The 17354-nt window shown below is 44.2% G+C and overlaps 1 protein-coding gene across 1 annotated transcript in view; it reads left to right on the forward strand.

Moving 5' to 3' along the window:
- PTPRQ (protein tyrosine phosphatase receptor type Q) overlaps positions 1 to 9204 on the forward strand; it is a 1452710-nt gene extending 1443506 nt beyond the window's left edge. The window contains exon 67 of the mRNA XM_086919596.1: positions 8934 to 9204. Within this exon, the coding sequence (XP_086775722.1) occupies positions 8934 to 8971 (38 nt within the window). The 3' untranslated portion in view covers positions 8972 to 9204. The remainder of the gene's footprint in view (positions 1 to 8933) is intronic.
- Positions 9205 to 17354: the final 8150 nt, after the last annotated feature.

Genomic DNA, 17354 nt, shown 5'->3' on the forward strand with positions numbered 1-17354 from the left:
ATGCTGCTGTACCCCAGAATAACGACAGGACACTTGCTGGGCTTAAACGTTATTTAATCAAAGATCTTCACTAGAGAGCGCCGAGCCGGGAACCTCTGTGCTCAGACACTCACGCCGTTTTTGCCTAGGGTGCGCGCGCATCCTAAAGATGGCCGCCGGCACGTCGCATCATGGTGCGATGTGCATAAACTAGAGCGCAACTCTACAACAGGGGAGGGGAAATAGACAGAAAGGAGATCAGGGTTTTAGTTTCCCCAAAATTTGGTAAGAAGATGAGTTTTAAGGTCTTTTTTGATATTGGAATAGGAGGGGTTGCACCGAAGTTCTTTGGGGAGGGCGTTCCAAATGGTTTGGGCTTTGCCAGAGAAGGAGCAAGACTTTGAGGCTGTTTTTTTAAGTACGAAGGGGTATGAGAAGAAGAGGGTTGGTGCTTCTCAGTCTTCGAGTACCGCCAGCTTTTTTGAGTTTAGCTGTGAGGTAGGATGGGGTCTTCTGGTAAAAGGAAATTGTGTATAAAACAGGCAATTTTATAGGAGGATCTGCCTTCAATGGGGAGCCACTTAAGGGACTTGAGGGCGGGGGAGATGTGGTCAAAGCGTTTACAGTTTGTTGTTAGTCTAGCGGCGAGGTTGAGAATGGATTTGATGGGGGCCAGGTGGATACTGGTGGTGCCAGAGAGAAGAGCGTTTCCATAGTCGATTTTGGTTAGAACAAGAGACTGAATAATTAATTTGAAGTCTTTAGCTAGGATAAAAGGTTTGATTTTTTTGAGGTGCTGGATAGTGAAGAGTGCATTTTTTGCTGATTTATTAACATGTTAATTTAGGGGCCCATTATGATCGCTGACGGACTTGAGTCCGAACGCGATCACTGAGTAGGAGGGAACCTCCGCATATCCTGCGGAGTTCCCTCCTGTGCAATTAGGATGTGACCGCCACCATGGCGGTCACATCCTCTATTTTTAACATTGTAGCGGGTGCGTCTTCAAGCTGCACCCACCGCAATGTTAAAAATGCATGCAATGCATTTGTATGCAGAAAGCGGCAGGCACCGTACGGTGCCTGCCGATTTCTGCATACAAATGCAGGGGGGTACCATAGGTACCCCCCATGTGCACCCCCCACCCCTCCTTTACCCAGTCGGCCCGCAACGGCCCCCGCAGTGAAGGTCCGTATGCTTTTCCACGGCGGAAAATCCGCCGCGAAAAAGCATATTTTTTTGGGCATCCTAATATGGCTGGCAGTGTCTGAGAGACACTGCCACCATATTAGGGATTTTCCGCCACGGTTGTAAGCCAACCGCGGCGGAAAAGCTGCGGACTGAAACCGGGACCCACCAGCCATCCTAATGCGGCGGTGGGTCTTTGGTGGGTCCGCTGCGGGTTTTTCGCATCCTCCGGGCCGGCGGTGGCTTCCGCCGGCCCGGAGGATGCGGAAAATCCGCAATCCTAATGTGCCCCTAAGTGTGAGATTATTGTTGATTGTGATGCCGAGTGATTTAACCGAATCGGCTAGGGAGAGAGAGCAGTTTAGTGCATCAAGGTCAGAGATCCAAGATTGAATGGGGTGAGGGTTATTTTTGGGGTAGAAGAGGATGAACCCAATTTTGCTGGGGTTGAGTTTCAGATGATTGTTTTGGAACCAGGTTTGAATTTCTGTTAAGGTTGAGTTCAGGTGCGTTAGATCAGTCTGGGATTTAATTTTGTAGTACCGTTGGGTGTCGTCAGCGTAAAGGTGGTAGTTGAATTTTTCTTATTTGAGTATCAGGGTAAGGGGATCCATAAATAGGTTGAAGAGCGTGGTAGAGAGGATGGAGCCTTGATGGACACCAAGGTAGACAGAGGCTGGGCTAGAGAGACAGTTTTGGATTTTAATTTGTTGGGTTCTATGTTGGAAGTAGGAGGTGAACCAATTGAGGACAGCCCCACTGAGGCTGAAGCGAATTTTGAGTGTGTTGAGTAGGGTTTGGTGGAAGACTGTGTCAAAAGCCGTGGAAAGGTCGAGAAGGATGAGTAGGTAGGTCTCGCCCTTGTCCATCGACTATGTTGAGAAGTGCAGTTTCTGTACTGCAACCTTTGCGGAAGCCAATTGAAGGGGGTCAAGCAGGTTGAACAAGTCAATGTGTTTGTCGAGTTGGAAAAGGTCGCATTTTTCCAAGGTCTTGGAGAGTAGGGGGGGGGGGTTGGAGATGGGGCGGAGATTATTCGGGTCGTTAGGATCAGCTTTGGGATTTTTGGGGATGGGAGTGATTTGCCTGAGTTGAAGGGAGATGGGCACACTCCCTGTTGAGAGCAAAGCGTTGATGATGTTGGTCCAATAGGGGACGATAACATGTTTGAGATCTTTGTTGATTGTGGAGGGGAGCGGGTCTTTGGTGCGGGAGGAAGGCATGATTTTGGCTAAAATGTTGAAGACATCCTGTTCAGAGACAGGGTAGAAGTTATGCCATAATGCGTTATTTTTAAGTGAGAGGGAAATGGGTTCTGGAGGGGTAGGAGAGGGGATGGGGCCTGGGGGAGGCAGGGATATGGTCCAGCGGAGAGGTGTGAGAGGAGGGATAGTCAGGGGAGGCAGGGGCTGGGAGAGGGAAGAGTATCGAGGAAAGCGTGGTTTATTTTCACGATTTTTTCACAGAAGAAGTTGGCAAATTCTTCACATTTGTTAATGGAAGCCACCGGGTTAGTGGGTGCAGGGGCAGTTTGATTTCATTTAATGTTGAACAGTTCTCTGCGTCTGTTTTTTTGCGCGAGAGAGTTGTAGACGGAAGAAAGAAGCTTTCCTTGAAAAGATGTGTTTCTTGTAGGAGGATCTCGCAGTTCTAAGGAGGGCAAGATGAGATGGGGAGGGATGTTGTCTCCACGTTCTTTCCCCTAGTCTCAGCGAGCGTCTTTCTTTATTAAGGTCCAGGTAAAACCATGATTTAGAGGGGGCTTTTTTTAATGTTTTATTTTTCAGAGGGGCCAGTTGGTTTAGTACCTCTGTAACAGTATTGTTGAAATGTTCTGTGAGTTCATTTGCATTAGAAGAGGGGGGTGTGAAATAAGTTGGTATAGGAGGTTAAGTTCCAGTGCACCAGGAGGGATTTGTTTAAAATTTCTGGTAACAATTGTAGTTTTATTGGTTTTTGAGGGGGCAGGAGGGGCTGGGGGGGATATTGTGAACAGAATAAGATGGTGGTCAGACCAGTCGATGGGGAGGATGTTGGATAGGGATGTAAGATCAAGGTTGGAGATGATTGCATCTAGGATAGCTCCTTTGATGTGGGTGGGGGAGAGGCAAAGTTGTTTGAGGTCGCTAATTCTAAGGAGATTATTGATGAAGTTGGTTGCCGAGTCATGAGGTTCGTTCCAGTGGAGGTTAAGATCTCCTAGGAAGAGGTTTTTGGAACTGGAGAGTAACGATTTGGTAAGGAGGTCAGAGAATTCCTTTGTAAGGGGAAGGAGTTCACCAGGGGGATGACAGATGTTATGCAGTCGTATTAAGGGGGAACCCTTCATTTTGAGTTTGGCGCCTAAGTATTCGAAGGTAGTGTAGTCAGTGTTATTAATGGGGGAGAGATGTAGCTCTTCTTTAAAAATTATTGCTAGGCCTTTCCCTATTTTACCAGGTCTGTCTCTTCTGATGATGGAGTAGCCTGGGGGGGGGAGGGGTGGGGGGGTCAGAAGGTCGATGATAGGTGACGAATGGTCATTGAGCCAGGTTTCCGTGCGGAAAGGCGATGGCGGATCCTTCATTAAGAATGGTTTCTGAGATATCGCATGTCGGACTGCTAAACGGCAGTCCACGAGCATGCAGGTTAGGGGTTTTGGTTTGGCGATAGGGTGGGGGAGTAATTGAATACTGGTGAGTTGTGAGGGTGTCTGGGGGAGCAAGGAGGCTCAGGGGAGCTGCTGGTGCCCAAAATAAGAGGGATTATAGAGTGAGGGGGGATATTCTTTCAGTTGGAGGTCATTATGGTAGGTGAGGCAGAGTGTAGAGAGGTCAAGGGCGGAGTAGGTGTTAGAGGTACGAAGGGGTCTATGAGAGAGGGTAAGGAGTGGTGTTTTTGACCCAAGTTTGGGATCTAAGTGTTTTCAAGGATTAGCACATTGGGGAGTGGCCAGGAGGGGCGAGGAATGGGTTTGTAAGATTTTAATCGATTAAAATCTTTTCTGAGAAGGGTAAGTTCAGTAGCTAGGGTAACAAGATTATCGTCCAGATTACGAAGTGACTGGCTGAGGTTAAAAAGGAGGGAAGTGGAGGAGATAGGAGTGGAGGGGTGTTAGGGGCAGAGTGACAAGGGAGGTAAGGTTGACAACTTGAAGTGCGCGGTTCATCAAGGGGGGGGGTTAATGTGGGTGAGTTTTTGTTTGAAAGAGGAATGTGGGAGGCCAGGGGATGGGGGAGTAGTCTGGCTCGGGAGTGGGAGGGAGGGATGGGGATTACGTGCGAAAGTTTGGGGTGAGGGAAGGGAAAAGGGGGAATGTGAGGGTAGTACGTGAGGTGTGAAGGGGGAAGTGTTAACAGCATAGAGGGTGGGTGAAGGGATAGGGGAGGTGTGGGTCAGGACATGAGGGGTAACCATTATGAGGGGAAGGCTTATAAGGGGAGGAGGGGTGTTAGGGTGGTGATAGGGTGTAGGAAATGGCTGGTCAGTAGGACAAATGGAAGTTTGAGGGCGTGGGATGGCAGACAAGGGTGGGGATGATTCCGGAGAAGTGGGTGAAGCCGGAGTTGTGGAGGGGGAAGTGTCTTCATGGGGGGAAGTCTTGTGGGGGGGGGTCAGTCTCTGGGAAATGGAAGTAAGTTGGGAGTGGTTGGGAAGGGGCGCTGAGGTGAGGAGAGGGCACCAGATTGTGACAGGGGAGGGTTTGAGTGAGGGTGACATAGAAATTCCATTTGAGGATGCCGAAGCCAGGCCAAGGACAAGAGGAGTTTTTGTAGTTATGGGACGGTTTAAAAGGGGCGGAGAGGTGCTGTGGAGGTGGTTCGGTGTGGGGGTGGTAGGGCATTGGAGGGTATGGAAATAGGGAGGGGTGTATTTGGGGGGAAGTGGGGAGCAGATGAAAGAGTGGAAGGTGGGCTAGGAGTACGTGAGAAGGGAGAGTCATAGCCGGAAGGAGTGTCATGGGGTAGCAGAGTGATTCCCAAGGAGGGGATTAGGGAGTGGATGGGGGGTAGCTAGAAACCGTGGAGGGGATAAGATTGCGGCAGGAGAGTTATCAAGTGAGGGTGCAAGGGTATTAGTTGATGGGGGGCTGGCGCTAGGGAGAGGGTTAGAAGTTGTGGAGGTTGGGTGGTGTTCTGAAGGATTGAGGGGCTATGGCTGTTGACGGAGGAGAGGGTAGTGACAGCTGGTTAGACAGAGTGCTGAAGAAGAGTTTAAAAATTGTGAGGTGCTGTTCAGAGGCTTGGATCAGTATATTTCCAGTTTTGTATATTGAGATGGTTATTTCACCCGGGAAAGATGAGGAAGGCGAGGTGGCAAGTTTAAAGCCATGGGGGATTTTGATTGCGCTAGCTAGTGGGAGTTGGTGTATAAAGGTGCTCTTCCATTTGGAGGGGCGTTTGGTGTAGAAGATGTAGTTAATTTTAATGGGGGATGTGGGGCTGAAACAGTTGTCTTCAATGAGGGTTTCTGGATGTTGGATTAGAAATGTATGTTTCTTTTAGGCATTTTTCGAAAGGCTAGGAGGATATGGAATAGTCCAGGAGTTGGGTCCGTGTTTGGTGAGGGCGGACTGATTGCCTGTAGGGGTCGGAGGGGGGTGGTGTGAGGGTGGTAATGATGCAGGACATGGTGGGGAGGTAAGGCTAGAAATATAGTTACACAAATGTGAAGCTAAAGGGTTTGGATCACTGTTCATCCTTGATGAAATTCCCAAAGAGGCATAAGTGGGCCATAAAAAGAAACATGCTTGGTGATTGCTCCTTTATTGATTAGGAAGTAAGAAAGACTTTTTAGGTCGAGCCTGGGCAGCGCATGCGCTGCCCTGCGAGGCATGCTGTATTCGAGTATGGACTTGAAGCCCCGCCCACTCTCCTCCCACATTTGTCATTGGCTTGTGTCATTATCCTTTCTAAATGTTAGTCCCTCCTTAGTACCGCCTTGTCTTCATTTGTAACCTCCCATGAGTACTGGCCCTTTTATTTCATGTGGTACATGGTACATCTTATTTATTTACAAAGTTTTATATCACGCGAACAAGATCCCGAAGGATATCAGAGCGCTTTACAAAAAGATGGAAGGAAGTGCAATATCGACATCAGCAAAAGCATAACAAACAAGATTACTGTACACAGGGGTCAAAGGAGAATAATACAACAGCTAATATATAGCGGGCTAAGAAGAGGGCAAACGGTAAGGTAGAGAAGAGTAGCATCAAATGAAGGTCTAACTGTTGTAGGATCAGGGACTTCGAGTGGATGATCATAACCCATTTAAGGTAAGAACTTGTTCATTAGGAATCTTTTAGCTTCCAATTTGAAAGCAGCCATAGAGAAGAGTCTGCGTACTTCTGGTGGAAGAGAGTTACAGATCTTCGGGGCAGCACCGGAGAAGGCTCGTTGGCAGGTTCTCTTTTTTTTATAGATTTGTGGTTTCAAGAGGAAAGAGTTCGCACTTCTTGAGGGTCTACCACCCCTTGATAGTTCAGGTTTTTGCGCTAGGTATCTGGGGTGTTTGAAATGGAGGGCTTTGTGTGCCAAACAAGCCATCTTTAGCTGAATTAGAGCTTAGTAAGGCAAATATTTAAGGGATTTTAGGACTGGGGATATGTGCGTGTTTCTTTTGGTACCTTTAACCAGTCTGTAAGCACTATTTTTTTTAATGAGTTTTAGCTACTGCAGGCTCGGCATGCTTTCCTGCAACATTCAGCGCGCCACGTTTGCAAGCAGCTCGGGCCAGTGGCAGCCACTTCTTTGACATGTAATAGGTCTCGCATTTATAAAAGTTTGAGCTATTGGCATTGTAAATGACAATGCCTTTCATTTATATGTTAATTGTCAACACAGATAAATAAAAGGCATTGTCATTTACAGTGCCAATAGTTTAAACTCTCGCAAGTGCGAGACCTATTGTATTGCAAATGCTTGGTTTTATTTGCAACTCTAACCCTCATAAAGAAAACATTATTTGATATACCATTTCTGATGAAAATTCCAGCACTGAGGTTCCTTCTTACCACTGAGGATGACACTGTCTACTTTATGAATGTATGCCTGGCTTTGTGATAGAAGTCAACAGTTGTGGTGATAGGAAGTTTCACATCATGCTTAGCCATCACTGTCGTACAATGACTCTATCTCCTGCCACACTTCCCTTTTCCTCTAAACCCAGGAAATGGAGTGCAGTCTCTAGCAAGACTGTGTTACTAGAAATGACATTGCATGCATGTATGTCTTTGTGCGTTTATGTGCATGCATCTGGATGAAAGTGATTGGGTTACACCACAAATCCTTAGACTTTGCACAATAATGTCCCCTCCCGTTTGTAAATGTCCTTCACGTGTGCTTGATCTACCTCTGAGGTAACTGCGTGGCTCTTTCTGACCCTTTTTGTGTTTTGGAGCTGGTCATAGCACTGAAATAATCTAAAGGCGATATGTATCAACACATTTCCCCATAGACACAGAATGGGCAAAACCCTTTGATACATCTGGCCCTAAATCTCTTCGAACCCCACAACTCTGCCTTGCACACAGTGCTTCTCCAAGAACCTGCGAGGTGAGTGCACTGCTCAGAATAGGGCCCGTTCCTCTTGCACATGTAACTCTGAACTTAAATGTTGACCACTGTGCCCCATTCAAGCATGTACCCACTTATTGTGTTTGTGGTTGCTGCACTCTCACTATGTCTTTTTTGTCTCAAGACAATGCCCTGCACATCATTGTCTGACTGCTAATGACATCATCATGTGCTCTTTTTACCATCCATACCTTGTGTAAATGTGCATCTGCCAGGAATATGGCAGATGCATGTGCAGTGTGTTTTCTAATCAGCTAGTGTCTGTGTGACTAGAGTCCAATCCTTCACCAGATCGCAGCGTTCTTATTCGCATGCCTTTTGATGCACTGCTTGTACATGAGCTTTGGTTATCTCTAAAAGATGTGTTCATTTAAGGACTTGTGAATGATGCTGTTGGGTGCATTCTAAATTCCATGAAATATGGATATTTGCTTTCCACTGCTATTTGGCTAAGTCAAAAGTCATAGAATCAATACTTTTTTATGCTGCCACAACGGGGTCATCTTTTTTTAAATTTCTTTAAGAATTTTATTAGGTTTTCCAGAGCAGAGCAAAACAAAGCAAAGCAAAAGAAAAACGATTGTGATATGGCATTATTACAGGATACATCATAATCAGAAAAGATGTACAGGATCCGATGACCATCTACAAATTCTTTTCAAAAAAACTGAAAGTAACTCTCAAGACTGTGAAAGCAATATACATAGCACAGCAATAGGTATACAAAATAAAAGCAAGAAGAATGAAACAGGAAGGAAATTGTGGAGTGGTTCACTGAAGAACCTCTTGCCGTCCAACAGTGTACTCTTTTAAGAAGAACACTTTGTCATTGTATTGAGGTCTGTTGTCCGTCTTTTAGATGATGGGTGTACCACAAGGCCATAGCATGTCCCCCATCACTTCAATAGCTGTTTGTGATACAATGACGCAATCAGGTTTACTGGAAAAAGATATGAATGCTCTTCCATCGCGACGAGTTGATTGCAACAAAATGTCATGTGTCTTTAGTTAAGAGCTCAAAGGTTGACGATGCTTCGAAAACCATTAAATATAAAGGGATTACAAAATGGCGCCAAAACACTGATGCATAGGAAACATAACATGTAATACCTGCATTTTGATAATACTTTTCAAATCTCTTTTACTAAGGTGGTCTGTCAGCTTTTGTTTGTTTTTTCTTTTAAGACAATGTTTTTCTCTCCTTTGCAGGAGACGTTGAGCTGGAATGGGAGGAAACAACCATGTAAAGATCAACACAGTCTTTCTAGCCTCAGGGGCCAAAAGTGTTCCCTCTCCAATAAAATTAAGTGAAAGAGGAAGAGAGGAAAGGAAAAGAAAGAAGGAACTAGAGAAAACAGAAGAGACGAAAGAAAGAAAATAGAACAAAAATACAACCTTGTCTGTTGACAATTGCTGTGCCTTAGTAAATGTGTTAAATTATTTTTGCGACTATCTCCTCAATAAATATATGTGATCTTTTTGCACAGTTGTGATAAATAAGACTATAACATATTTAAGTTAATCCTCTTTCTTTGAACTCACACTGTTTGTTCTGTATATGTCATTTAAATACGTCATAGGGCCAAAAATTATTCCGGATGTCATGTCCCAGTGTGGTTGTTTTGTTTTAGATTTGCTTTACTGTCCATTTCTATTGTGAAATGACATCATGTAGGAATCCAGTGATATCCATAGTCTCCTTGTAAAGGTCACAGCATTTGAACAATGTACCAAATGGCTTCAAGCAGAGCTGAACTCTACTCTAAAGTACACAATTAGACCTTACTATAATGTTCACAAAACAAAGAACCCGCATTACAGATCATGTAATAATGTCACTTCCTGTAACACTGAAAGGGGCATATTAGCAAGAACCTCGTTAAAATTATCGCCGTTTTAGCGGCAGTAAAACTGCCGCTAAAATGGCGATAATGGGCTTGCTAATATGCGTTATAGAATTCCAATAGAAGCCCAGGTTAGATATGCAGGACATCGCTAAAATGGCAATAATTTTAACGAGGTTCTTGCTAATATGCCCCATAGTTCTACTGAGTCACCTGCTGCTAATTACAAATGCTGGGGTCAGATTATTACTCCGGAGCATGCCCATGCTTGCATCAGTGCCTACTCCATCAGTAGCATGCACCTGGAGAATACCCGTACAGTGTGACAAAACAATAAAAACATGTGGGCTATCTCCAGGGTGTGATTTTAGTGCAGCATTTACAGCATATGGTAGACAAGGTGCAGCAGCAAAACAAGGAGCAGCAAATCAAACAGCTGCTTAGTGTTTCTCTGCTGGAGGCCAACTCCACCAATCAGAGTGGCTCAGGCCCACTTTCAAAGGCATGGTGAAGGGGGCTCCTGCTGAGACCATAAGAGTGTGATCTTCGCTGTCAGTGTCTTCGCAGGCGCTCTCATAGCTGATTTTGGAGATGGGCTTGGTATACCACCATGAGGACATGCCATCTATCACCGCACCCACCACTCTAGGGATCCCTGGGGCCAAATGTGCCCCCTCAATGTTCTTGTGCATGCTTGTTTAAATCATTACAATACATTTATGTCTTTAAAATTGCACTCAAACAGATGTCATTTGTCAACATTCCAATGTAAGGTCATTCCTGTACACAAGCTCTTTCCATTCTAGAACATTCGGTTTCATGCCAGATATCAATAAATGATACAGCGCTAAGCTGAAACTGACCAGTTGTGTCATTTGAAGTCAGGTAGACCATAGCATCATGTGATTTGTGAGCTCCTTTCAGGGCAAGGCAGACAAAAAAATGGCGAACTCTCCATTAGAATTGAACTTTACAGCGAGACAGATGATCACATACATGAGATCTGTATCTACGCCGAGGGGTGGCTTTCTTAAAAATAACACAAGGACAGCCCCTTAAACATCTGTGCATGTAATGCCCATGCAGAATGGAGCGAAAGTCCATGCTTTACTTAAGTGAATGATGCAATTGGTTGCACTGACATGCTTCAGTTTAGTTTGGCCTTTGACAAATGCCAGTGTGCATGCAGTTGATCAAGAATAGCGTGTGCAAGTGTTGTTATCTCAGGGATGGTGCATCTACACCCAAGTTCCATGTTGCCTATTACCTCACATAACTCGATATTAAATCAATATATTTCCTTATAGAATTTGCGCTATGGGTCTGAGGCTGCAGCCAACATTGTAGTCTAAGTTTCCCGGACCTACTTGCATTCACCTTGAGATTTCTCACTCAAGCACAGGTCGGGGGGATTTCAGAGTTTCTGAAGTCTGATGCTGTCAGTTAAACCTCTGCTTCTACTAAATTTAGATACATATCAACGTTAGCAGTCTATTTAAAGGGCAAAGTGAAATTAGGTGAAGTTCTCACTCCTGAAAAGCAATCTTAATGATAGCACTGCAGCTAATAATACACTTGAAACAATAATGTCTAGTGATCTCCCTATGAAAAAGAGTGGTACCACCCACCCAGTACCAGGCACTGTGGGGCATATTTACTGGAATTGTGGCGCAGGGCAGCATAGCAAGTTACCTTGCTGCGCCGCTCTGTGTCACAAGGAAAGGCCAGCACTGCACCATATTTATCCAATACGGCACATTCCTGTCCCTTTCCCCTGTGCGAGCTCCGTCTCTGATGCAACACACATAGAGGAAAAAACTAGGAGAAATAAGCATCTTTCTCCTCGGTATGCCTCACCTGGGGAGACGTAAGGTTTTGACGCATTCCGAGGTTTACAAGGTCTTGTAAATCTGGGAATGCATCACAAACCATGAGAGTTGCGTGGGAACACCCCCCGCAACACCCATGGAACGCCTCCCTTGTGCAGAGTAAGGCAACGCAGTGATTTGCGCTGCGTTGCATGAATCCATATTTGTGAAGCCATTCAAAGCCACATGAAGTGGCTTTGCGTGGCCTCATACATATGACAGAGAGGTTTGCTTTGTGAATGTACGACGTTGCGTGGTGCAAGCATGATGCAAAGCCATCATAAATATGCCCCTGCTTCTGTTGGGTGATAGCCACCACCCAATGCATAGAGCGCCCTGGTGAGTGATGGAGGTCACGTGGTAGGAACCCTCACTGATGGTGGAACCAACTTGTTCTATGATGTTTACTATGCCAATGTGGCCTTGTTCCTTCCATCACTAGTGCAAATACTGGATTGGCATTACCAATCCTGCAGTGAAAGTGAGCGCACAGCCCGGGAATAGACCGCTATTTTGCAGGCCTAAATCTAAACATTGTGTGCATGGCCACGAGCCAGTCCCCCAATCACCTGCTGATATGGGAAACATCCTTTACAACACAACTTTTACCACGCAGTGCTTTTACAACGCAGGTTTTACAACGAAAACCATTACAACGCATTGCGCTGGGGGGCGCTCTAGGATAGAGAATAGATTTAATTTACTATCCAACACCTTCCCTAGTGTCCACGGGGACTGGAATTGGAATAGTAAATTAAACTATTCACTATCCAGCACCCAAAGCGCTATGTTTTGTAATGGCATGCGTAGTAAAACCTGCGTTGTAACAGCATGCGTGGTAAAAGCATGCGTTATAACGTCATACAACAGGCTGGGTGGATGGGAAAGCAATCCACTCAGTTCTTCTATCTGTTCCTAACAGAGAGGGGTTGTTTTCTGCAATTCCGCCACACCCTGGATTAACCCCTTCACAAATAATTATCAACTGCAACGGTGGTCGCTTGTTTTTATATACTGAGATCCTTTTGGCTCACATAGAGCTGAGGTGGGCTTTCCTCAAAGCAAATTAGCAAACATTTTGGATATTGTAAAATGTAAGCAACAGGTTCTTGTGAGACAGTTTAAACACGGAAGTCTGAGCTGACTCCTGAATGAGCCCTCGGGTTCCCTCTGCAAAGAGTGAGTTAAGTAGGTCTTCTTTCTCGTGGACAGACTTCCAGCGCTGAGATATTCGCAGCAGTGTTTCTGAATCTTCTGTTTTATGAGGGCAGGATCCCATCTCATGATCCCGAACAGCTGAACAGGCACCCCTGACACCGCGACGATCCTTCAGCTTTTAAAGGCACACAGTAGCTCTTCAGGGACACTGAGGGCCATTAAAGCAGACTCGAGTCTGACAGGTTTTGGAAATGTGGTCGGCCCTCGCACATGCTCGGCGATAAATAAAGTACCTCGCGTTCTTTGCACTTTTGTAAAATAGCAATAAAGAATAAAGGTTTGCTTTGTGATAAATTCCTTTGTTGCATGGTCGATTGATTTTACTTGTAAATGCACTGTGATATTTATACACCGATGACTACCAGTAAAACCTCCATACCAGTCTAGCAGCTGCCCCATACTTTAAGATTAAGGAGCTTATCTTGGCTGAATAAACAAGAGGGCTCATTTGCATATACCTTTTTCAAAAAAGGCCCTGCTCTGCAACAGTTTGGTAGGTAGTGTGCATTGAAGCAAATGCTTTTCAGTTTTCCTTACATTTATATGAGTTTTAATCGTGATATCGCTTTCCAAAAGCGATATTTTCAGGCTTACAGATAATGCAACAGGTGGGACCTGAGCTGCACACCTACTTTCGAACGCACTCTAGACTACACTCCAAGCAATCCCTGCCAGATGCATGGCCTACTTTTGAAATAAATTGAGTACGATTTCCGTTGCTGTCTCACATACATTTTAGTTGAGGAGCCTAAATTTCTTTCTACATTTTCATGAGATGAGATCATCACCTCATCAACTACGTAGGTTTCAAGCAGTGGCAGCTTGCTTATGTATATGAGTTTTTTCTATAGCGCTTGGACTGCCAAATGGCCACTTCAAAGTGCTACAATATTTAGGAAGAGGGGAATTAACAGTGTTAGCCTGCAGATAAATCAGGGGAGCTCAAGAAGTAAGGATAGGTAGAGAGACTTGTGTGTTTTGAATTGAGAATGCTCCTGTCCCAGATGGAGACGCATTTGAAAAGTGTTGGTGGCGTTTGCATATGCCATCATAGTGGATATAGTACGGCGAATACATGCCCAATGCTTTTGGGAGGCTGAGTTTAGCCATCTGGTTTGCTGGTAACCTAGAAGCATACAGACAAAGGCCATGAACAGCTTTATCGGATAGCACAGGATTTTGAAGTCAGTGCATTCTTCGGTTGGCAGCTTATGTAAGGACTGTTTAAGGAATTACTCGTTTTGGTGCTATGGTTTAACTTTCATTTTCCTATGTTTATTAAGGTATTTGTACATAAATATTCCTACTGACCTTGAAATGAATACTAAACAAACTTAGAAGTATAGTTCTCCTATATCCATATAAACAGGCGTGAGAACTATTTAACTATAAAGAAGGCAAATCTTTTAAAAATGAGGTTATCAGCTAATATTAGAAATTAAGGCTTAAATAACTGTTAATTGAGTCAATCAATCAATCAGGATTTATAAAGCGTAGCTAATCACCCGATAGGGTATGCAGACTCCAGTTAGTAATGTACACAATTTCAATACTTCATATTCATGTCTGTTCAATTGTTTTCCTAAAATATCATTAGAGATATCCAGGCTGTTCCTGGTTGTGAAAAAATACTCTTTCTAGTGTGGTTCGCTCTGGTGAACCCAGAAGACCGCTCATTACCAAGCCATGACATGACAATGACCATTACCAGGGCAATCTGTGATTTCAGGAGCAACGTGAGGATAATGTACAGGACTCTCAGATGGGAGAATTCATACGTCAAGCCAGCCTTCTCTTGTGCTTTGAAGGGGATGCCTGCATTGAAGGCAATACTCAGTTTACGAACTTCCAGCTTGTAGAATGGTGGCCATTTGAACTGTTAGAGCCTTAGTTCACGGCTCGACATCCATCTTCGACGCATCAAGCAAAGGGGGGTTTTCTTTAATTAAACACTTGATGCCCATGATGCTGTCAGCAACTCCTTGATTTCCACCTGCTTCCTCAGTGACTTTGAGATGTGGCTATTTGTTTAGGGCATACTTATGGAATTTACTCTCCACACTGCTGAGGACTTTTGACAGAGGTACTGTGTAGGCATCAAAAGGTGTCAGTAATCTCTGTGGCACCCTACAGGTTTTCCTTGTGGTTTATGGCATTAAAGAACCTAGTTTGACTTGGTGAATGACTCAACGAGGAAGGATGCAAACTATTTTATGCTGTGCAGTTAGTAGTTACACTTCTACGCGTAGTTTCATTACCATAATGTGTTTAAAGTTAGGTTGATAATCACTTAGAGGATTGATACTGTTGTACTAGGAGTACCTGTTCTTACTTTTCTAAATGCAGCGCCCAGTCACTTCTAAATAGGACTACTGTTCTTACATCAGAAGCCTATCAGCACATCTTAGTAGCACATCTTAGTAGCACTGTTATACATACACAAATGAGCATCTACAACTCTCAGTGCAGCTATTATTCTTGTCAATGGTTGTCAGAAATTGGGTTAATATTTTGGAACGGGATGACCATCACAAACGTATACATTCCAATCTGGTTAGGCCAAAAAAGAGATCTTAAAAAATATTTACTCAAAACCTCGGTAGGTCATAAGCAACAGGCAATCCTCAGAGAACTACAATGATGTTCAAGGAAAACCAACTCTTTTAAAGTCAATAAGCCAACAAAATAATATTGCCAAAGCAGGTTAGAAAAAAATAAAATGTTAGACAGGTCAAGATTTGGGTGTTTTTGCTCCAAACATTCTGTCCACTCACCTCTTGTTTGCTGAATTACGCTATTCTTAGCTTTGGGACTCTGTGCACTTTACGATTGCCATCCCGTGATAACGTACTGTGCTCACTCCTTAAAACATAGTACAATTGGCCTAAATCTGATTGGCACATTTAATTTACTTTTAGTCCTTAGTAACATGGTACAAAATGTACCTCGGGCTGCAAATTAAATGCTACTAGTGGGCCTTCACCACTTGTTATGCCACTCACTTAAGTAGCCCTTTAAAACATGTCTCAGGCCTGCTATTGCAGCCTATGTTTTGTTTAAAACTGTCAGTTCGACCTGTCAAAATAAACCTTTTTCCTAGGCTGAAACCTTCCTTTTTAATACATATGTCACCCATAAGGTAGGCCCTAAACAGATCTGAGGGGAAGGCTGCAGTGTATTTAAAAAGTTGGACTTGCACTTTTAAGTTTTACATGTCCTGGTAGTGAAAAACTCATAACTTCATTTTTTGCTACTGTGAGGCTTACCTCTCTTAGGAAAACACTGGATCACCATATTGCAATCATTAAGTGATAACTTTTGTTTGGGAAAAGGTGAAAATATCATGTTTCGCCTCAAAAAAATTAAATTGAAAATCCTACTTAATAGTAAAGTCGCGTTTAAGTCACCATTCTGCAATTTCCACTTATAGAAAGTTGGACATTTTCTTATCCTAACCATTTGGTGCCTGAAGGCTGTGTCTCTTGGGTCAAATTCACACAGTGAGACAAAAGGGGACTAAGGACGTGCAGGATGGACCCCCTGACAGGATAGTAGGGGCGGATCTGTTCGCTGCCCCACTTACATTTCCAAGGAGTTGCCTCAGCATACTCATAAAGAACTTCGCGTTAATCTTTTGTCACCCCAGACCTTTGGGAGCCTCTACAGGGAGGAACGACATTTCAGAACCATCTATGAGGGGAAAACTCCAGAGGGTTCATACACTTCAAATCTGGCACCAGGTATGAAAATAAGACCCTCAGATACACTCTGTAGTTCAATCCTGCAGTATTGTGCAAGTGACACCTTCCTGCACAAATTGAATCCTTAGAGACATTTTCGTCTTTTCATGTGTACGACAGGATACAGCACACATGGAAAGAGGAAGTAAGTAAAGATGAGAGAAGAAAATATATTTCTCCTTGTTGTGCCTCTGTTGGGTAGGTGCACCATTTTGCTATGAACTGTGTTGTGTTACTTTGTATTTATTAAACCATGCAAAGTGACTTTGCCTAGTTTAGCAAATGACAAAAATGATTTTGTGTTGGGGTTGCGTCACTGTGTCATAGTAAATTTGCACCAAAGTCTTTTTTCTGGAAGTTAAACCACTTCAGTGGGGAAAGGTCCAAGCAAGATGCCAGCAAGGGCATTTCAAAGTTAAATGTTTCATCAGCGAAAGTTCAGAGTGGGGTAAAGTTGGATTTCTCAACTGATGAGGTGGCTTCATTGCTGGCATGGATTTGCCACTTCACCCGGGTCCAAGACTTTGCTTTCAGACTTAGCACCTGATATAGAGTTTACATGATGGGTACTCCATCACTAACAGGTTGCGTACTTAATATGCCTTACTGCAAATGTAATATATCTTGATGAATTGTAGTAAAGTGGACAAAGCAGTGGTCATGTTTGTGATAGAACCAAACTTTAAATCAAACCATGAGTCACTTTTTGATTCTGAAAATCCTCCAGTGGAGCTTGAAGCTGTAATCAGGCAGGGCTCCAAGAGGCTGGATGCCCTAATTGTGAGGTCATGCTGAACCCACTTTCACTGCAGCAAAAAAGCACCAAGCAGAAAAATAAAGTTTTTCTTGGCTGCTTCGGGGGCACTCTCACTGGTGAAGTCTCTCAGTCTTGCCCTGGTCCTCTGGATGTGGAAAGAATAAGTGGGTTCCACTTTGCTCCAACTTCTGGGAAGGTTCTTT

Source organism: Lissotriton vulgaris, chromosome 1_1, assembly GCF_964263255.1.
Source record: "Lissotriton vulgaris chromosome 1_1, aLisVul1.2, whole genome shotgun sequence".
NCBI classification, from domain to species: domain Eukaryota; kingdom Metazoa; phylum Chordata; class Amphibia; order Caudata; family Salamandridae; genus Lissotriton; species Lissotriton vulgaris.